At 43.1% G+C, this 22330-nt stretch overlaps 1 protein-coding gene across 5 annotated transcripts in view; it reads left to right on the forward strand.

The window, feature by feature from the left end:
• Positions 1-392: 392 nt before the first annotated feature.
• The window catches only part of RANBP3L (RAN binding protein 3 like), a 45593-nt gene continuing 23655 nt past the window's right edge, over positions 393-22330 (forward strand). For 4 of the 5 annotated variants that reach the window (XR_009558336.1, XM_035100513.2, XM_035100511.2 and 1 more), the window contains exons 1-10: positions 393-916; positions 12759-12865; positions 13787-13823; positions 16038-16115; positions 16643-16717; positions 16882-16953; positions 18320-18456; positions 19651-19733; positions 21172-21256; positions 21918-22014. Coding sequence is in view for 4 of the 5 variants with exons in the window: in XM_035100513.2 (XP_034956404.1) it covers positions 679-916; positions 12759-12865; positions 13787-13823; positions 16038-16115; positions 16643-16717; positions 16882-16953; positions 18320-18456; positions 19651-19733; positions 21172-21256; positions 21918-22014 (1009 nt within the window). In the remaining variant the exon portion in view is untranslated. The remainder of the gene's footprint in view (positions 917-12758; positions 12866-13786; positions 13824-16037; positions 16116-16642; positions 16718-16881; positions 16954-18319; positions 18457-19650; positions 19734-21171; positions 21257-21917; positions 22015-22330) is intronic. The other variant, XM_035100512.2, reaches the window with a different exon arrangement.

Genomic DNA, 22330 nt, shown 5'->3' on the forward strand with positions numbered 1-22330 from the left:
ACTTAGGTAAGTTCTGAGTGTGAATTCCTATTATATCTGAAAAAGGTTGGAGGGTGTGCATTTTGTTTTCAGGTGTACCTGTACTGTACGTTATTAGCTTTGCCCAAGCCCTCCCTTTTCAGAATGCACAGTTATTTTACTATAGTAATTCCAACAAGCAAGGAACCAGGAAACCCTATTAATTTCAAAGGCGTTCCTCTATCAAATCTGCAGCTGAGAGAACAGGAAAGCTGATCTCCCACTTCACCACTGGTAAATCCCGGGCAGAGGAAATCTAAGTCTCCCTACTGGCCCACCCTCTTTATGTTAATCTTCGTGGCTTTACATATCCCCTCCCCGAGTTCTGCCTCTCTCTTAAGTACTCTAGTCTGAGCTGTCAGAAACAGCAAGCGCAGACCTTGCTGAGTGAGCAGCTTGCTCTCCTAAGAACTGCGACACTCCCCCAGTCCTTTAAAGTTGCTTTATTGTGTTTTTTTAAATGTTCAATTGCAAGAAGCTGCTGGGATTCCGAAGAAGGCTGCAACACCACTGACGACCGCACAGAGTTACATCTGGCCAGCTCCTTACTTGGGAAGCTGCAGCCACCACTTTTAAAATTCTTGTAGAGGGCGAGAAAATAAGTCTTATCTTTTCAGTGTTCTGTCAGCTGCGTTTGGAAAGCTCTTACGGACTTCCGTCATGAGGAATCAGCAAATTCCTGCAAATAGGGTAAATGACTTGTGTGCAGGAATAGGTGCTTCATGCATGGAGGACAGGTCTCAATTGTCTGTTGGCTCTGGGCACCAAATGAAGGGCCAGCCTCATTTCATCAAAAGGAGAGATCGCAGGGACACATGGACCATGAACCAAGCAGCTGACACCATAACAAACATGTACATGTTCCACACGCTGGACAACAGTAAACACAGCGATGGAGGTAAGCATTTTATTTTTTCATTTGTTTAAAATGACTCCCTCCCCCCTCATTGGTAGCTCAAGCCTTATGTGCTCTCACAAGGCAAATACCTTCAATCAGATTGTGCAGAAATGAATATCACGCCTTGTAGTCATAATAAACTATGGAGATTAAATATACTAACGTGAACACTATTTGGATTGTGGTTATGCTTGCCTACATAGTAAAGCTGAGCCAAAGTTAAACATTTTTAGAACCCATTTATTCCAGTGATTTAGGGTGAAATCCTGCGCACCTTAACTCAGATTAGAAGAGTTTGCTGTGCTCTCATTGCATTGAGGGTGATGGTTTCTTCCCAATTGGAGTCCATGCCTAAGTCTTCCACTGAAATCAATAGGATTTAAAAGTGTTTGATGTTGATGAACTTAGCCCTGTATACTTTACTGTTGCGATTTTATTTATCCAACAGGGCAACCCCGACTTTCAGACCTCAAGTTACTTTGAGAGATAGCTTGCTTTATTTATCTATAAATTATATCCATCATCTTTCCACCGAAAAGGTTGTATTTCAGTAACTGAGCACAAACTGTGCACACAGATGTACCCAGTTTCAATTGCCAGCATCTCCAGGAAGGGCTAGGGTAAACCCATGAAATCTATTGTCGGCCAATACAAATAATACTGTGCTAGATGGACCAGTAATAAGTTGCCGCAAGCCACGGGCATCTAAAGCAGCATGATCTGGTGCAATGGGAATACTGGTTTGTGTATTATGGCTTGCCCAAGGCTACTCTATCAGTTTTATGCCCCAGTTTTATGGGGTTTTGAAGCTCAACCTTTCACTTTCCCGCCTCGACCTGCTGCACCTCTTTGGTTCTTGAATAAACTACACGTGCATTTGCATGATTTGTGTGGCTTCAATGGACAAGGAATAAAATGGAACCGCTGGGAACCTCTAAGTGCCAATAGGTTTATGGTTTCGAGTCACCACCTGCATGATTGCAACCTTTTCAACGACAACGAGAACTAGATGCCTTAAAAATTGAAACTTGACATTCTTCTGATTCTCTTCTCATTAGGATAATGAGATTAGTAGAGTCTGTTTTTAACAGCCAGAAATACAGTTATCTATGCGGAAAGTGCTTAACACTGGAAATTCAAAGAGGGCGGATATACGGAACTCTTTTTCTTCTTCAGCTCTTCTTCATTTAAACACCTTATGGATTGGCATTGCCCATTTTCTATGAACCCCTCCATGCATTTTGCTATGCCAGGGAAATTGACATTTGCTCAGAAAATTCATCTGCCTGTTCAAATGTTAATCTGTTCTATTCATACTGCCGTTCTTTCATCATTGCCAATCACCAACTTCTATTAAATGTCCTAGATATTTTGCAGCACATGTGCCCACTTATGATTGTACTGCTAAATACAGTATAGTTTTTCCTTCTCGTCCAAGGTGCTTAGAACAGCATAGGTTGGATATCCACAACAACCCTGTGAGGTACTTTAGGCAGAGAGATGGTGATTAGCCCAAAGATACCCCATGGGGTTCACAGATAAGGAAGAATAGCCCAGTTGCACTAAGATGAAAACCAGTATAGTGCAGAAGGTAGGGTCTCAGACTAGACACAGAGACCCCCAGCTTTAAATTTCTCTTTGATATGAAGCTCACTGTGATTTGTGCAGTGATAGAATATTTTGGCTCCCTAATTGTTTGATGATGCTTGGGACCAATTGCATGGTGCCAACTTTTTCTAGACTTATGGTACCTGGTTATAGTATATACAGTATTTGAGATCTCTCAGCATGACACAATAAGCTGCAATGCAAGGTCAAACTTAAAGTCCTAGTGATCCTGTAGATGTCAGAGTCTTCCCTGTTTCATGTCTGGCATGAACTCTGTGATCTAGTGGCCCAATTTGTGCTGTCAGAGCGCCTCTGATTAAATGATGATGTTCTGATGCAGCAGCCAAAAATATCTCCAATCGTTAGAAGACGACCTGTTCTCCCAAACACTTCATTAAGCATTGAAGTTGACAGTGTTCATTGCCTGCCAAGTGTGAATATACTGCAAATTTCATCATATATTGCAGCATATCTCTTTCTAAATTAATTATTAGGGTTTTCATGCTGAAGGGTCTAAATTCTTTAGCATCAAATTTTTAAAGTATGCTTTAAAAATAATGTCATAGTTGCTCTAGAGCACGGCTCTTCAACCTTGGCCTTCCCCAAATGTTGTTGGACTACAACTGCCATCATCCATACCTTTTGGGTACGATGGCCAGGGATGATGGGAGTTGTAGTGCAACAACATCTAGGCTACCCCAGGTTGAAGAAGGCTATTTCAAAGCAGCACCAAACTTCCGAAACCAATAAATGTCATTTATTTCAGTTGCATTGTACTCTAAACATTCCATATTTTTGACGTTTTGGTCTAGCAACCCTAAATGTCCCTTACAATATAAGGTTACAATATATGATATAATCAATAGTGTAGTCACACATGAATGAGAAGTAATAATAGTCTTTACCTTGCGATAAGTTTAATTACCATCTTTAAAATAAACCCTATTGTCTATGTCGCTACAGGTTTAGGCAAGTCGTGCTTTCAGCTCAAAGGCTTTAGTGAGATTCTTGGCAAGAATGTAGGTGTCAGTAAAACAAGCTAAACATATACTATTTCACAAACTACCAGCAGCTAATGCACTAAAGTCACTGAATATCTGCTAAATGTAAAAGGAATCGGAACTCTTTTTGAAAAGGGGAGACCTTCTCTACAAGTTGAATGGGAACGGAAAAAAGATGGCTATAAATTGCCATCAATTTATGAGAGTATTTCAAGTTTAGACTGGAAATTAATGAATAGCTCTGTATTTATTTTATACATATATGCCTTACCATCTGATGGCTGTGGCGGCTTACATAAAACCATAAGGACATAAATTAATTGGGGGGGGGGAAATAAACTCAGCAGCAGCAGAACAGTAAGGTGAAATATATTAAAAATTCAATCATCAAAGCAGGGCATGAATACACTGCAACCAGCTTAGTTTCAAAACTGAAATATTGAAAAGTTTACTGTTATTTCTTACTACTATCTTTAATTTAAAAAGAAAAAGAAAGGCACCACTATTAGGCCAAACAAAGTAGCATGCATTGAACAGAATGCTAAATACGGGCTTATCTACACTTCCCCTGCTTTCCCTGGGGGAAAACTGCTCTTTAGCGCTCAGTTTGAGCAAAAGGCAATTCCAGTTCCCCCCAGATTGCTATTTGTTCCGATCTATTGCTAAAGAGCAAGTTTCCCCCTTGGAAAGGAGTTGGGCAAGTGGAAAACCACCGGGACATGTGCCTAGAAAGCAATCTATTTTGGCTGACAACCATACACCAGAGCTTCGTGAAGGAGATGAAAGAAAACAATGTACTTCTCTGATCCTAAGGCTGTGATCCTATGCACCATGTACTCAGAAGTAAGCTCTATCGAAGTGTGTGACTTACTTGCAAGTAAATGTGTTTTGGGGTGGAAAAAAGATGCTCAATTTTCGTCACATGGCAGCTCATTTGGGAGTGTCCCCACTTGAAATACCTTTCCTCTGAAAGGTAAGGTCAAGCTCTTAAAATGCCAGCTCCACATATTAGCATCAGAAGTCAGCTATGGATGATGTTGATTGGTAGGAAGCTGTGATATCCAAAAGCTACCTCTCCGAAGTGAGTGAGTTGGCAAAACTGATGGCTGAATCAGCATCTGATTTGCTGATGCATGTGTCTGTTATTTCATCTGTGAAGCTGGTAGGAAGCCTGTGTCGGTCATTGATTCCCATTTTTGGGGGTTTTGGTTTTCAAAATACTGGTCCTTTGGGGAAACCCAGTGGATAAGTCTGGGTTAGGTGGAACACTGAAGCAAAGGCAAGTTTTGGTAGGTTTTGGGTAGAGGTTGGAAGAACCTGGTTGGTCTGGGACAGGACCAGAAAGGAACCTGATTACATAGGATTGGAGGCAGAGTAGAACATGTCATTTGCAAGCTTTCAGCCTCTGATGCCGGTTACCAAACAAAAGACATTGGGTAGAATCCAGTGTAGTTCTAATGGAAAAGTTTTGTCAATGCAAGGATTTCTGCTTGCACACCACTCTCCCCCTCTCCACTCCGTGTGCCCCTAAATGTGCTCTAGAGATTCCCTCAACCATCTGGAGCAGATCTGGGGAGGGCCTGGGGTAGCCATAGAGGGGAAAGAGGGGAGAAATTCAATTGTGCAAGTGGAATGGTAAGATTCTGCCTGAATGGCATCGAGGGTGGCCCCTTCCTTACCATAATAAAAGAGGCAATTCATTGCCAAAAAAAAGGAGACGAATCTGCATAAGATATGTGCTAATATGGATGTTTAGGTGCAACCTTACAAATAATTTCTGTAATTAAAATAGCAATATCTCATCCTAGTTTAATGTATTTTTAACCTTCTGTTGGAAGGCGCCCAGAGTGCCTGGGGAAACCCAGCCAGATGGGCGAGGTAGAAATAAATTATTGTTATTATTATCTTTATTATTATTATTATTATTATTATTATTATTATTATTATTAGTTCAGGTGAGCTGTCCGCTTGCTCTCCAGGTGTTAAATCAGGCACCCCCAAACTGCAGCCCTCCAGATGTTTTGACCTACAACTCCCATGATCCCTAGCTAACAGGACCAGTGGTTGGGGAAGATGGGAATTGTAGTCCAAAACATCTGGAGGGTCGAAGTTTGGGGATGCCTGTGTTAAATGTTGATAGGCAACTTACTCTCCCTTCTTATGGCTTTTTATCTCTAGACTGGACCCAACATCCTTTCAAATAGAGGATTTTTTCTCTGTCAAGTATGGCACATGGCTAATCTACCCGGCCTCCAGAAGTGGGAACTGGGGACTGTTCAACAAAAGACGAGCACAAGTATATAGGCTAAAGGAAATTTTAAATCACTGTTTAGTTCACCTCTGATCTTAGGGCTCCAAGGTCTAGTGAGGACTTCTTATCCATTCTTCTTTAATCTGCTTTCAGCTCTCCATTACAGTGCTTGAGTTATAGGGGGAGATAGGTAGGGAACACTAAATGAAACCTACTAACTCCATGCCCCATGCAACTTTATTGAAAACAGTAGCTGAGGGGGCCACGTACCACCTTGGCCGCTGTATCATTTAAGCACTGCTCCCTCACCATAGTTGTACCATGCTAGGGGCTTCAGCCCACTATTCTTGTGAACCGGACCAAATTCATGAACAGCTGCTTCAGTTTAACATGCTTGAACTCCGGCACTGTTCTTACTAACAGCTGGAACGCACACCGCGGTCACCACGAGAGATGCCAAAGAAAGCAGTTTAGCTGCTGTGAGCAACCCCAGCTCTCAATATGAAACATATTGTGACACTCAGCCCACTTCTACAAGGAGGGCTGTTCAATTTTCTGTTCTTTCAGTTTCTCATTTCCCCAATCGTAAATTCAGTTCCACATATTTCTGCAGAAATTTCTGTGGTTGATTTTTTTTTTTTAAAAAAAATTCTTATGGAAATTCATCAGCATTGTAGTGCAAGTTCCTCACAATAAGGTTTTCTTTTGAATTTAGTTTTAACAAATATCCCCATTTTGCAAACAACTTTCCCTAACATAAATGCATTTTTGCACATTTTTTTTTACTATTATATGCATTTATATGCACACCACCCCAATACATGTTTTTTGGTATGCAATTCTTAGTTGCAGAACTGCATTGCAAAATTTGTAAAAAGTGTGACTCGTGAAGTATGGCTGTGTTTCGATTTACTTACTGTTTTAGAAAGTGCAACTTTAGTGCAATCACCTTTAAATGCAAGGTGAACCAAATCTCATCCCCTCCCTATCACCAAATACTGAATAGTTTCAGGGTCAAACAGCACTTATCCTGAGTTAGGTTCTGTGGAAGGAGGTCACTGGAGGCTTATTAGAATTTTGTAATGTTTACAAATATAGATGTTGTGTACAAGTGGAGGAATAGCTTAAACCAGGGATGTGGAGCCTGTGCTCTTCCAGATGTTGCTTGACCACAACTCCAGCCATCCTTGACCATTAGCCATATTGGTTGACGCTGGTGGAAGTTGGGTTTAGCACAGGGTTTCCTAAACTTGGGTCTCCACTTGTTTGTTTGTTTTAGACTACAACTCCCATCATCCCTATCTAGTAGGACCAGTGGTCAGGGATGATGGGAACTGAAGTCCAAAAACAGCTGGAGACCCAAGATTGGGAAACCCTACCTTAGTGCTATGTATAAACCAGGCTAACAAATCACTAATAAAATTAATATAAAACCAAGATAAAACAGCTCATGCCCCTAAAAAGCATACTAAAACAACTCTATACAGCCATGTCTTCCAAACACTTCATAAAATAAAAAGGCAAGCAGGTTTCTTGATGAGCTACTCTTGGACTGGGAGTTCCATGCCCAAGGTACTGCGAAAACGATCTTTTTTTTTGGAGAATAGGACTGCAGAGCGAGTCTGAACAGCACAGGTGTAAATTGCACTGCTCTTTATTCTCTGCTAAAGCAGCCTCCCCCAACCTTAGTGGCCCTGATGGGTTGTTGTTGTTTAGTCGTTTAGTCGTGTCCGATTCTTCGTGACCCCATGGACCAGAGCACGTCAAACTCATGTTCGTAGCTTCGAGAACACTGTCCAACCATCTTGTCCTCTGCCGTCCCCTTCTCCTAGTGCCCTCCACCTTTCCCAGCATCAGGGTCTTTTCCAGGGAGTCTTCTCTTCTCATGAGGTGGCCAAAGTATTGGAGCCTCAGCTTCACGATCTGTCCTTCCAGTGAGCACTCAGGGCTGATTTCCTTCAGAATTGATAGGTTTGATCTTCTTGCAGTCCATGGGATTCTCAAGAGTCTCCTGATGGGTATTGTAGTTTAAAACACCTTGAGGGCACTCGGTTGGGGAAAGCTGCAACCAAAGAAAATGTATTTGCTGCAGGCCAGGGTGCATACAATATATTTGTGGGAAGGAAGAGGCGGGGGGGGGGGGGGACAACAAGAGCCCTGTTCTGCCAGGATTGTTTACAAGGCTGGCATTATTTACGAGGACTGGTCTTCTTTTGGCAGATAGGGGTGGGTTATTCCGGTCCCACCAGCCAGAATCAGCCTATTTGGCAGGCTTCTGCAGTGACTTTTCCAGCAGCCTCCTGTACTCAAAGTAGCTGAGCTGCTCAGGACTGGAGCAATCCCGTCTCAACCAGTTTTGAAACCAGCCTGCCGAGAGTGTGCGTCCTGCTGTTGGTTCAGGAGGAGGAGGAGGACTAGGAGGAGCAGCCCCTGTTAATCGTACTCCACCCCTTTCCTTTGCCTCATTCACTGCATTTTGCTCTCTATGGGTCCTCGTAGGGAGGAGTGCGTCTGTGATTTCTGCTTTTGTCAACAGAAGAGATCAAGCCATGTGTCTCTCCTGCCTCCCTTAAAGCTGGCTGATAGTATCAGATGGCTGCCAAGTGAGCTGGCACTGTTAGAAGGAGAACAGTCCTTTCTATTTGCTCCCATCTGTCCCACCATAGTTTCATTCTGCAGCCATCACTAAAGCGCTTTTCTTCTCCCCATGCACATGGGCACTTCTCATCCTGGAACAAAGATTCACTCCAGATGTATATTAAGGCCATGCTTGCTGCAGAAGCTCAGAGGTAGAGCATTTGCTCTGAATACAGAAGGTCCTCATTTCAGTCCTGGGCATTTCCAGGTATGGCTTGGAGAGATCTATGTCTGAAACACTGGAGAGCCACCTCCAGCCAGAGTAGACTGCTGGGAGCCAATATGGTGTCCTCCAGAGATGGATGGACTGCAGTTCCCATCACCCCCAGCCAGTATGGCCAATGGTTAGGAATGATAGGGATTGTGGTTCAATGACATCTGGAGGGCAGCAGGTTAGCTTCCCATGGTATAAACAATAGCAAACTAGATGGACCAATAATCTGACTCATTAAAAATCAGCTTCCTGTGTCCCTGGCAGCGAGGTTTGGAAAACAGAAGCAATCTCAATGGAGAGAAAAACAGTTGTGTGTGTGTGTGTGTGTGTGTGTGTGGAGAGAGAGAGAGAGAGAGAGAGAGAGAGAGAGAGAGAGAGAGAGAGAGAGAGAGAGAGAGAATCAGCTGGCAACACAGTGCATATAGATATAGGTGCATTGGACTTGCCTCACTGTTTTGGTCATCTGGGGTCATCTCCTTAAATGCTAGGTTGGCCCAAGACTGAGTTTGCTTTGGTTTTTTATGGGGTACAAATGATAAAATTATTTTAGGGTTTCCATATTTGAAAAAGTGAAAATCCAGACACAAAAGTAGTTGTTGAGCTTTTTTTTGTGCGGCAAAGTTGTTGTTGCTTTGCAAAATCTCAAAAAACCCCGCTGATTTTCCTGGACATAAAGGTAAAGGTAAAGGGACCCCTGACCATTAGGTCCAGTCGTGACATACCCCACCCCCATTTCTCCGAAAATAAGACATATCCATAAAATAAGCCATAAAATAAGCCATACCAGGATTTCTAAGCATTTCTGCAATATAAGCCATACCCCGAAAATAAGACATGGAGGTGGCACCGCATCTGGAGCCCTTCCCTCCGCCATGCCACGCCGCGCCCGGAGCCCTTCCCGCTGGAATAAGACACCCCACGAAAATAAGCCATAGCGTGTCTTCTTGAGGAAAAATAAATATAAGATAGTGTCTTATTTTCGGGAAAACACGGTATCACCGATTTCAGCTGGATCCTGCTTCCAAAGGCCGAATCTCAGCTATGTCCAACCCAATATAACCTTGGCAACCCTATATAACCTTGATGTTTTTGTGAGCTCGCGAATGTGGGCTTTAACTATAATATAAAATGTGCCGGCAGGTTTGTGCCTGTATGTTTCCTGGCTTGGCCCAAGACTGTTTGCTGTCTGGGATGGAGCAGCAAATGGTAGTCTTGTTTCTGGTCAAGGTGCACAGTACCCAAAGCCAGACAACTTAGTTTGGCACCTGGGGTTGAAAATTCCACAACACCTCTCCTTTTCCTTGGCAAAAATAAAATAAAATAATACCATAATAAGACTCTAAACAACTAACAGTTTGCTGCCGTGTTTCAATTGCTCACACCGTGGTGAGATGTTTTGTATTTCTATCTAAATTAGAGTGATCATGGACCAGGCGCCATTGTTATCGTGCATTCAGGATGATTTGTGCGCATGATGCTATTGGGGTGGTCATACCAGATACTGCTTTCAATATACTTTGCCCCTGCAGAAATTTTGGGATGGACACACTGCTTCATTTCCAGCTGCCGTATATCCCATAGCTTCCTGCTGAGACCCTGCCACTTTTTATACCATAAATCTTTTGCTTCACTTTTGTTCCACTTTTGTTCTGCTATAGGCAGCAATAATGTGGTGGCGTTGCGGATGTATCACAGCAGAGAAAAAATAAAGCAGAACAAATCCACCACTACTGTACTAATGCATTGTGTGAAGAATATGTTGCAGAACAATACGCCAGTGGTCTGGAGGGCCCCTGTTTCTATATTTGCACCAATATGCATGTTAGCATATGAAAATTTAATGTGCCCTCTGTTTTGATAATACATCTCCTTTTGGAAGTAATGTATGAGTGGCTACCCTAGACATATGTGTTCCCTCCCACCCACCCTGACTAGAATAAGTCCTTTACTGTTTATAACATACTGTGCTGTGATATCCTAGTCTCCTGATTTTTCTGCCAGTCAGAAATGCAGCCACTCTGAAACACTCCATCAGTTCCTCCCAGATCTGAGCTTTCAGCTATTGCAACAGTTTGTTTTCCCCTGCTCCTAATTCTGGCACAGAACATTTCTGATCCTTGCCAGCTTCCTACGGCCTTCCAGCTTTTAGTAAACAGCCATTCTCTCATAATTGTCCCAAGTGAGTCTGTTATTTGGTTTCCCACATCCTTCCCCTCCCTTCCCTTTATTTTATTTTGTTTGTTTTTTGTTTTTTTTGTTGGTGCAATATGTTTTAAAGCCACAAGGCTAAAACATTTCTACTTTTCCATGATAAAAATGGGTGGTCCCATCTAATGCTTGAACTTCCTAAAGAAAGCAGGAGGAAGAGACCACTGGGAAAGATGGAAGAATTTGTTCTTGTTAAAAGAAAACTCTGAATGATGAGGCTGGTAAGCCTTGAAGATAAGCAGGGGGGGGGCTGCAGACCTCTAGATCAGTGTTTCCCAACCTTGTGCCTCCAGCTGTTTTCGGACTACAATTCCCATCATTCCTGACCACTGGTCTTGCTACCGTGTTTCTCATATTATAAGACACGTCTTATATTTATTTTTTCCTCAAAAAAACACACTATGGCTTATTTTCAAGGGATGTCTTATTTTTTTTCCTCCTCCTCCTGCCGCGGCCGGCATTGCTGCTGCGCCTATCACTATGTCTTATTTTCGGGGTATGGCTTATATTCCTTGAATGCTTAAAAATCCTTCTATGGCTTATTTTATGGGTATGTCTTAAAATATGAGAAACAGGGTAGCTAGGGATGATGGGAGTTGTAGTCCCAAAACATCTGGAGGCACAAGGTTGGGAAACACTGCTCTAGATGTTGTCAGACTCCAACTCCTATCATCCCTGAATATCATCCATGCTGGTTGAAGGAAACGAGAGTTGGAATCCAACAGCAGATGGAGGTTCCCTGCAGCTTCCCCATTCTAGTTTTAAGGTTACAGTCAATGATGAGAAAATTGTAAGGCTTCTGCAATGGGCTGGACACTGCTGCCCTCTGCTGAGTTTGAAGAGCACCAGAACAGCTCTAGCCTAAGTAGACACAGTGTAGAGAAATTTGATTCAGGTCGCGTTTGAAGGAGAGCATGCCAAAGTCACGCTTTGCGAAATAATACACAAACTCTTCAGAACTTGTTCTTGCAAAGCAACCAAGTTGTTGTTGTTGTTGTTTAGTCATTTAGTCGTGTCTGACTCTTCATGACCCCATGGACCATAGCACGCCAGGCACTCCTGTCTTGCACTGCCTCCCGCAGTTTGGTCAAACTCATGTTCGTAGCTTCCAGAACACTGTCCAACCATCTCGTCCTCTGTCGTCCCCTTCTCCTAGTGCCCTCAATCTTTCTCAACATCAGGGTCTTTTCCAAGGATTCTTCTCTTCTCATGAGGTGGCCAAAGTAATGTATCTAAAAATGCAGAGGCGCACAGAGCAAGGTGTGCATAAAATTGCACATATTGTTGAAAATACATTATATTAGTATTTTCTACATGTTTTGGTACTGACCTTTAAAGCCCTAAACGGCCTCAGCCCAGTATACCTGAAGGAGCGTCTCCACCCTCATCGTTTAGCACCGAGGGCCTTCTGGCGGTTCCCTCACTGTGAGAAGTGAGGTTACAGGGAACCAGGCAGAGGGCCTTCTCGGTAGTGGCGCCTGCCCTGTGAATTGGACCACGCATCGCATGTTGAAACAAGGTGATTATGAGGCAACGGGAGCACCCCCTAAGCTGCTCCTGCTACCGTCCCTATCATTAAGTAAAGGTCCCAAATCTGTTTTGGAGAATAGAAACATGAAAGTACACAACCATAAACACATTTTCCCCCATCTAGTACAAATCTGCTTTAGAGAATACAAACATAAAAGTACACAATTAGTAATTTTTTTCATCTAGTACAGCTGCATCCCCGAAAGAGAACAGAAAAAAGCGATGGCGTGGATTTGAAGAGGACATGGTTTCAAAAGATGAAATATTGAGTTCTCAGAAGAGCTGAGTTCTGTTCAGAAATCCCAAATCAATGAAAACATGTTATATTTATCAAAAGGAAACATTATTTGAGTTCACACGCTGTTTGATATGGAGTCTTTCTTCTTTCCCAAGGCAGATCCGTGATTGCACAGCCCATATTTGTTTTCGAGAAGGAACGCCCTTGCAAGGTACGAACGGAAGCCTCCCCTTCTTGCACTTCTCCTGGCAACACATCTGGGGTGAGTCAGGGCGCAAGGTGGGAGGCGCAGGACCACAGCAGCAGGCCTATGTGGGTTCAGCAGAGAGTCTGCATGCATAGATACATCTGTACACACTTGGGGCAGATGTGCAATCAGGAATCCTGGGAAACCTGGGTTCCCAGCCATAGTAGCAGAGTTTAGAACAGGGGTCAGCAAAGTTTTTCAGCAGGGGGCCGGTCCACTGTCCCTCAGAATTTGTGGGGGGCCGGACTATATTTTTTTGGGGGGGATGAACGAATTCCTATGCCCCACATATAACCCAAATATGCATTTTAAATAAAAGGACACATTCTACTCATGTAAAAACACGCTGATTCCCGGACTGTCCACGGGCTGGATTTAGAAGGTGACTGGGCCGCATCTGGCCCCCGGGCCTTAGGTTGCCTACCCATGGTTTAGAAGTTACTCTGAATGCATGCAGAGCAGGGGTGGGGAATCTCAGGCCTTATGAGCAGATGCAACCCTCTAGGTCTCTGCCTCCTGGAAATCTTCCTAGGACACACACACCCCTCCCCAGGCCATGTCCCCTCGGTGACTGTGTTTTTTACACACTGAGTGTTTTTGTGTGGCTAGAATATGTTGTCAAGCTCTGTTAATGTCTCTCGCTGGTCTGGATGGAGCAGACAGATGAAAGTGTGAGTGTGTGTAGAAAACCGCCTATTGCACAAGGCTAAGAGTCGCATTTGTTGCTCTGTCTACTTTTGCCACTGAGGTGGGGCTGATGAAAACTGATCGCCAACATCATCTGTCCATGATCTAGAGCCTCAGTTTCTGCTATGCATTCTGTTACACATATTTCCAGGGCCTGCAAAAATCAGTGTCCAACTAGGGGTCTCTCTTAAAATAACCGACATCTGGCAAACCTCAGCTGAGGGCTGACTACTCTCTCTTTCTGTCCAGAGGCCTGCAGAAGACCCTGTGTGCAAGACCGAAAAAGGTAAGAATTATCCTAGCTGGGAAATGGGAAAAGCAAGGTGGATTCCAAATAGAAGAGTGGTATAAAGAAATGTGGGATATAGCGACTAATGATAAATTAACATGTGCTATCAAAGCAGGAAGGGGAATATGGAAGAGAAATGACCTTGAGGAGATATGGAAAGTATTTGTGGAATTTGTATTGTTAAAACAGAAAGGGGTCAAACCATCTCAAGAAGTGTTAAATTTTTGGAAAGTTGGATTATTGTGATAAATAATGGCCTTGAGGGTGGGGTGGACATTATTATTATTATTATTATTATTATTATTATTATTATTATTATTATTATTATTATTTTGTTACGAATAAAGTAATGATATTTTTTTTAAAAAAGTAACCATTTGTTTTTGTTAAAAAAGCTTCCAACACCAACTGGTTGTAAAGTACATAGTATCATTTTTATTTAGCAGCTAGGTATTCCCCTTAGGGACCCAGGTGGCGCTGTGGTTAAACCACTGAGCCTAGGGCTTGCTGATCAGAAGGTCGGTGGTTCGAATCCCTGTGACGGGGTGAGCTCCCGTTGCTTGGTCCTGGCTCCTGCCAACCTAGCAGTTCGAAAGCACGTCAAAATGCAAGTAGATAAATAGGAACCGCTACAGCGGGAAGGTGAAAGGCGTTTCCATGTGCTGCTCTGGTTGCCAGAAGCGGCTTTGTCATGCTGGCCACATGAGCTGGAAGCTATACGCCGGCTCCCTCGGCCAATAATGCGAGATGAGCGCGCAACCCCAGAGTCAGTCACGACTGGACCTATGGTCAGGGGTCCCTTTACCTTTTTATTCACCTTAGTCACCGACCCAGGGCACCAACATATCACCTAGATTCAATCCTCTGCCCCAGGATTTTTCATGCCAATAAATACCTGTATTGCTTCTGGTTTGGCACCAGATCTGATATGGCGTCAAACCTGAGACTAAGCAGCTTGCATATATTCTTGTCCCTCCTTTTTTTGGAATTACGGTCCCTGCACATCCAGCACATGCATTCCTATGAAAAAAGCCATATCTACAAAACATGTTTTATTCAGCCTTTTAAACAAAGGGCTGTTCTCTGCCCTCTGCAAACCAGGACATGTGATTATCTTAGTCACCAGTGGGATATGGACAAGAGGGTGCTCTGCTATCTCTTGGACAACTTCCTCAACACGCAGTAGATTGTAATTTGAATTTAATTATTCAAATATAATATACTACTTGTAACCCTAGGATAATCTACCCTTGTTTAGGGAGAACACTTGATTTATCAGCCATCTTCTGACAATCACAAGACAGCCATATTTATTTACAGTGGTACCTCAACTTACGAACGACTCGACAACTGAATTTTTCGACTTACGAATGGGGCAAATGGCCGCATGCTTACGAATTTCTCGACATCTGAACGGAAACCACAGCGGTTTTAGATAGGGTTTTTTCAACCTACGAATTTTTAGATGGGGTTGCTTCGACTTACAAATTTTTCCGTTTCCAATGCATTCCTATGGGGAAACGTGTTTCCAATGGCGCTTTTCAACTTATGAATTTTTTGACCTACGAAGGTGCCTTCGGAATGGATTAAATTCGTAAGTCGAGGCACCACTGTATTTACTTACTTACTTACTTACTTACTTACTTACTTACTATTGCGTTTATAGTCCATCTTTTTTTCCAAGCAACTCAAGGTGATATAAACGGTTCTCCTGCTTGTCATTCAATCCCCACAACAGCCTCACCTCTCTCCACCTAAAGGACTGATCACATAGGTCCTTACTACCTGGGGGAAGTGGCAAGGATCTTTTTTATTTTAATAATAACTTGTATTAAAGATTTATTGGGGGGGGTTACAAAAGCACGTGTTTTGTCTCTTTTTTCAGGTTGCAGAGTCTTTATTGCTTTTTTTAAAAAATGCATTTGTTTCTCACCTTTTTCTCCAAGGGGCTCAAGGTTGCATACATGGTTCTCATTTAATCCCCCAAACAGCCCTGTGAGGTAGGTTAGGCTGGGAGGCAAAGGCTGGCCCAAGGTCACCCGGTGAACTGAGGGAGGATTTGAACTTTGGTCTCCCAGATCCTAGTCTGACAATCTAACCACTATGCCACGCTGTGTAGCCTTGGATTTGATTCCTTTGGGCTGTTGTATTGCTGAGGTTGAAAGGAATTGCAGTGCATGATGATGTGTGCTGTGTTTTTCCCCCTTTTAGTTTCCACTGGTTCTTCCAGAAAACGTCCAAGATCGTCGTCATTTTCTTTTCAAACTTCCGACTCCCAGTCATACAGAGGTATGACTTCTTATCCCATTTCCCTTTCCAGTAATGTATTGCACATTGAGAGTAAACCCCTTATTCTACCTGGTTTCAAATTGTACTCACTCAGTTGGAATTAAATGCTGAACAGCACATTTTAATTCCCACTGATTTCAAAGGTACTTAGTTAAGCATAGCTTGAAATGGATGACAGTGGGGTGTCAGTGGTGTGAATGGTTGTAGGGCAGAAACGGTAGGAATAATCTCATGCTTAGTTAAGCTTTCCCCAACCAAGTGTCCTCCAGATGTTTAGGATAAAATTTCCATCATCCCTGACCATTGGGGATGGTCATCCTGGCTGCAGTTGATAAGAGTTGGAATCAAAAACATATGGAAGGTACCAAGTTTGGGAAGGTTACCTTAGTCTATATATCCGCCAAGTTTTGTTATCAAAGAAACATACTGCTATAATTGTGTTTGCATGCTGGCATAATTACATTTGCTTAAGTTATAAGTGTAAAATACCCTTGGGGAAAATTATGATTTGCTTCTTGTGTTTCCAGAAAATGTGCTTTCCCCCAAAAGAGCAAGATCATCTTCCTTTAACATCCTTCCAACATTTCCACCACCCCAGCCAGGTAAATTAAAGTATGACTAAACAGTGATTTAGCAGGCCAGTATAGTATTATTATTATTATTTTGTCAGTGCTTGAGGGAGTTTTGACTCACTACAAAATAAACAAGAAGAGGAAAGAGGAAAAAAGAAAACCAATTTAGCTAAACACTTTGCACTGTTTTGCAGTAAAGAAGAATAACATATTCATGACCTCAGCACTACTACAAAAGAACACTGCTGTGAAAGAAACAGAAAAAGGTACAGTTATTACAGTGTAATGGAACCATTAAATGGGGCAATTACATAAGCCCCTTTATATGGACTAGAAGTGAAGGAAATAGAGGACATTACTATGGAAAAGCCTCTATTGTACTGTACTGTAAATGAAATCCTGCCATGTATGTCACACTGCCCCCTAGCTTGTGGATGACCATGGAACTAGAATGGAAGGAAGTTTCTAGGACTTGTAGATCAGGGGTCCCCAGACTTACCCGCCTTCGGGCCGGTGCCCGCCGCGCTGATCGCGCGGAGGAGTGCGCGCGCAGTGGGCCGGAGGGTGGGGGACTGCGCGCCAGTGCGCATGTGCACACCCATTTACTGGCGTGGTGGCGCGCTTCCAGGCCGGAAAAATCGCCGATAAATGTTTGTGCGCATGCGTATGGGCCTCCCCCGACCCGGAAGTGCACCTCCCCTGACCCGAAAGTGCACCGGAAATGATCTCTTCTGGGTCGGGAGAGGCCCATACGCATGCGCAGAAACGATTTTCGGCTATTTTTTTCAGATCTGGAAGTGCGCCGCCGCGCCGCGCGCTGCAAGAGCGGGCGGCAGCAGCGGGCGGCGGGGGGCGTCGCGGGCCAGATTGGGAGGCCAATTGGGCCGCATCCAGCCCGGGGGCCGTAGTCTGGGGACCCCTGTTGTAGATTGTGCAGAAAGGTTTGTATGAACCTCATTTAAACCCATTGTTCAGGCATATCATATAACTCTCAATTTGCCATGTATACCATACGCCCCATTTGTGACCTATTTGTTTTTCCATGCCTGTGGGATTCTGAAATTTTGCAAAATATGCTTCAGCTCTAGTGTACAGATGTAGGAGTAAAATATGTTTTTAACTACCTTCCCTCCAAAAATCTAGAAAGTCTTAGGATAGAGTTGGAAGGCAGTTCAAGGTCATCTAGTTCAACCGCATGCCTATGCAGGAAACCTCCTACTACAGGTTCCCTAATTAGTGTTAATCCAGAATCTGCTGAAAACCCTTCAAATTATGGCTGTGCACAAACCATCAATTTAAAGTGCATTCTCCCCAAATAATCTTGGAGATTGTAGTTTACCCTTCACAGAGCTACAATTCCTACAACTCTTAACAAACTGCAGTTCCCATGATTCTTTGCCAGAGTGGATGTGTGATTTAAATACATTATATATGCATAGCCTCACGATTCTTTGACCTAGATGCAATGTTCCTAGTGTGAAAATAATACAGAAGTTCAGTTGGCATCGCTATCATAACGAAGGATTAGTTTTTCCTTCATTTATGTGACTTTAAGAAACCCTTGTACAAGAAGGGTGTGCAATAAGAAATAACCATTTTTAAAAAAATCCCTGTTTCTCTCTATTCTGCAAGGTCTTCCTTCAACAAATGTACAACGGGATGTTTTAAGGCCTGCCATCTTACAACCTCCTCAAGTTCCTTTGCGCAAACCGGTAGAGAAGACTGAGATTGAAAATGTCCTGGAGGATAAACACGAATCAGACACAGAGGTAAAATATAGCACACATAGGAAGCCTTGTTCCATACATGACATTTTTACCTCGCAGATGTCTTGCAAAGAAGTACAAGGACTGGGTACTAGTTCAGTATTGCAATACTCACACATTAGCCACGTGAAGCCATGCTGCACCTCTTTAGGGCATGTGGTAGGCAAAGATCTGAAGTGGGAGCTGACCATACTCATGTAGCCCCTTTACTGAAGCTGGACCACAAAAGGGAGTGAAGTTGTGTCCTCCACCTTCTTTTTTAAAGCATCTCCATGTGTAATGGTGCTGGTTGCTTCCTCACGAGTAATCCGTTCCCAACTCTGTGGCTGGTTTTTACAGAGTTTTATTTATATTCATATGTACAAGACAGAGCAACAAAAAGCATGGCTGTTCTATCCCGAATCAGAATCCGGAAGCACCGCCCTTCGTGACTTCCTCCAACAGAACACGCTGGGTGTTCAGAATCTCCTCCTCTCTATGCGCCTCTTTTCACCCCTCCGTTGTTGGGGTGATGGGGCTGCTGGAGAACCCTCCCCACTGGAACTGCCCAGCTGGGGGGCTGGTGCTATCACCTCTGGCACCTCCCCTTCCTGGGTATTCTGGTCTGACCCTCCAACGCTTCCCTCTGGGAACCTTTCCCTCTCAGCATCCTCAAGGCTCTGCACCGCTGTCTGAGGGTCAGTACCACCTTCTGCGAACAGCTCTGAAGCGCTGCCATCCCGGGCTCCTACTGCATCAGGGAGCCCTTGTCCCCACTTCCTGAACTCTCCGCTGACCCCTGGTGGTCCCCTGACACCATGCCAGTGTTTCTGATCCAGACTGAGGGCCACACACTGGCCCTTTGCAAAAGAAAAATGATGGGCAAACCGTGTGATGGATTCCACATGTAGTTTGGCCTTGAGGCAGATCGTAATAGACAGGCTCATGCAGGAGATGCAGTTCTTAAAGGCACTCAAACTGGCAGGGGGGGGGGGCAGATGACCAACCCAAGCCATTTATTTCCTGAGTTCCATTAAAACAAGGGGACCAGTTTGTGTTCTGGTGTGAATGCCATTTTAAAGCTGTTCTGGCTAGCATTCCATCTATTTTTAATGCCCCTATGGTAGGGTAATTGAAGGTGCCACTTGACATATCCAGCGACGGTGTGTGCTTTCAGAAAACAAGAAAAGTCAAACTGGTTTAATTAATTGTTTTTAGGTATCTGGAGACACCTATTTGTGGGCAAATGACTCAGAAAGGCCACTTCCCTCTCTTCACATTTCAGGCCTTCAAACAATAAGGTAAGCTAAGTGAAATATTTTTTGGGGTTGCGAATGGTTCTGTAAGATATGAAGCATTCACCCAAGTAGCCTACTTCTTCTTTTTCCCCAGTATCATTAATAATAAAGACCCCCTTTGCCAATGGGCCCTGTCCGTGATTGTCTGTGTACATTCCTGCCACACTCCCATATGCCCACATAATATCAGAAAGCAAAGTCTACACACAAAGAGCTTTAAATGCATAGGCTGCCCACACCATCAGAAATCCCAAACCCACAGGGGTCCAGATAATATGGAGAACCTACAGGCGTACAATTGCACTGTACACATGAGGGTTCCCCTTTCTGACATTGCAGTGGCATGTGGGCATCCTCCTGAGCAGAAATATTTGGGGCCAAGATTGGTGGTTCTGGCCCCGATGCAACTTCCAGGTGTTGACTAAATGCATGGAACTCTGCCTCGTTCTGGATGCTACATGTTAAGTGAGTCACTGGCAAACTAGAGTTGGCAGACTAGACTTTAAGCAAACAGGATGACCGGGATGACAGTGGGTTTTGGAAACCAAGTCCTATGAGGAGCAGTTGAAACTGAGCTGAGTACCGTACATTTAACCTGGAGAAAAGGTGATCAAGGGGAGATATGATCATTGTCTTCAATTATCTGGAAGGCTGTCATTGCAGATGGCAGAGCAGACTTGTTCCCTTTTGCTCCAGATGGCGGGACTAGACCTCATGGGTGGAAACGGCAACGAAGCAGATTACCGCTGAACATTGGGAGAAACTGTGTAATGGCAAGAACTGTTTGTCTTGGGAGGTGCTGTGCTGTATTGAAGCAGAGGCTGGATGTCCATCTGTCAGGGAAACTCTAGTTGCCAGAGTCCTGCGCTGAGCAAGGGGATTGGACTAGAGGACATCAGAGGCTATCAGTCTATGGAGGGATCTCTTCTGAATAGCCCAGCTATCATTTCTCTGGCTTTAGAACACCTGGCTTTGCAACCTGGCCACTCTAGCTATTGCCCGAAAGAGGTGTCCTATAAAATCCAAATGGTTTCAACACAGTCTACTCAAAGTAGTCTGCATTTGTATTGGATTTGATATTTGTATTGATATACGTATTAGAATTGAAATTGACTTTATAAACGTACCTGTTGGTTTTTAAAATGGTTTGATATATTATTTTTTCCTTCTTTTTAAATTGTTTTTATATTGGGCAAATGTTTTAATGGCTTTTATATATGCAATTGTTTTCCATCTGCTTTTATCGCATTCAATAAATGGATGCCCCATCATAAGCAATTCATAAAATAAATAATAATTGTTGACACTAGGCTTTTCTGGCAGGACTCCCAGAAAACAAACACAGATACACATATATGTGAATCAGATTTACTTATATTTTCTTTTTCCAAAAGTTGATTAGGCTTCTTCTCCCCTGACTCTTTCATTTTTCCTTTTTAAGCAACCAACTACCTGAAGGTAGAACTTTTTCAAGCAGTAGACATTCTGACTTTGTGTTTGGAGAAAATATAGTAGAAAGAGTTTTGGTACGTATTAAAGATTTTTGACTCATTCTGGGGAGGGAAAACCATGTAAAATGACTTAGATGTGTCTGCATCCAATGTTCCAATACAGTAATTTATAAGTTCTGACTTTACCATAGATATCCCTTAATTTAGAACAGTTCAAAAAGCTATCATAATTCTAGTTAAGGCAGGATAGTATTCATGTTCCGTGCAAAGATTGATATAATGCTTGGCTTAGTACAATGAACAAATCACGCTTTAATATCAGAGTAAAATGATACTCAATTCAGTTTACCTAGGCCAGAACCTAATGTACAATACCAAGGCTTCTTATGGAGGGGAATTATCTGCTGGAATGTTCTGGAATATTTTACTACAGGATGTTTGCAAAAGTTGCACATTAACCTGCTTTATTAAAATCAGGATACTATCATACAAGTGCAACCATAGCTGCCAAGTTTTCCCTTTTCTCGTGAGGAAGCCTATTCAGCATAAGGGGAAATCCCTTAAAAAAAGGGATAACTTGGCAGCTATGAGTGCAACCTGCTCCTCGTCTCACTGCATATTTTACAATGCCATTCATTTTTATAATTTTTTAAATAAGTAAAATATCACCATCTGACATGCTCTCGGTGGTAGTTCTGATTTTGTCACTTGTAATGTTTTCCTGCAATTTTCCTAGAGGCCAGCGAAATCCCCAGAGCTGCATTCTGAAAGTGACAACAATGGGAAAAACCCAACGTCTCCTATAGGTTTTCATACCAGGTCTCCACAGACAAGTAGGTGATCTTTCTTACCAAATAAATAACATTAACTTGTTACTGTGCAGCTTTCATTTTGCACTTCATGGTATTGTGATTGCATTTGATAATCCAAGAGAAAAGACCCACTTAATTATGAAGCATAGCCAAAAATGCATTGAAAAGCACGTGACTTTCGCCCAAAGAATCCTGGGAAATGTAGTTTAAGGGTACTGCAAATTATAGAACTGCGAGATGAAAACTACAGTCCCCAGGTTTCTTTGGGTGAGGTCATGTGCTTTAAACACATGTGGGATGTGCTTCGAGTTTCTGGTGCAGATCTGCCCTCAGACTG

This window comes from Zootoca vivipara, chromosome 11 (assembly GCF_963506605.1).
Source record: "Zootoca vivipara chromosome 11, rZooViv1.1, whole genome shotgun sequence".
In the NCBI taxonomy this organism is placed as follows: Eukaryota; Metazoa; Chordata; class Lepidosauria; order Squamata; family Lacertidae; genus Zootoca; species Zootoca vivipara.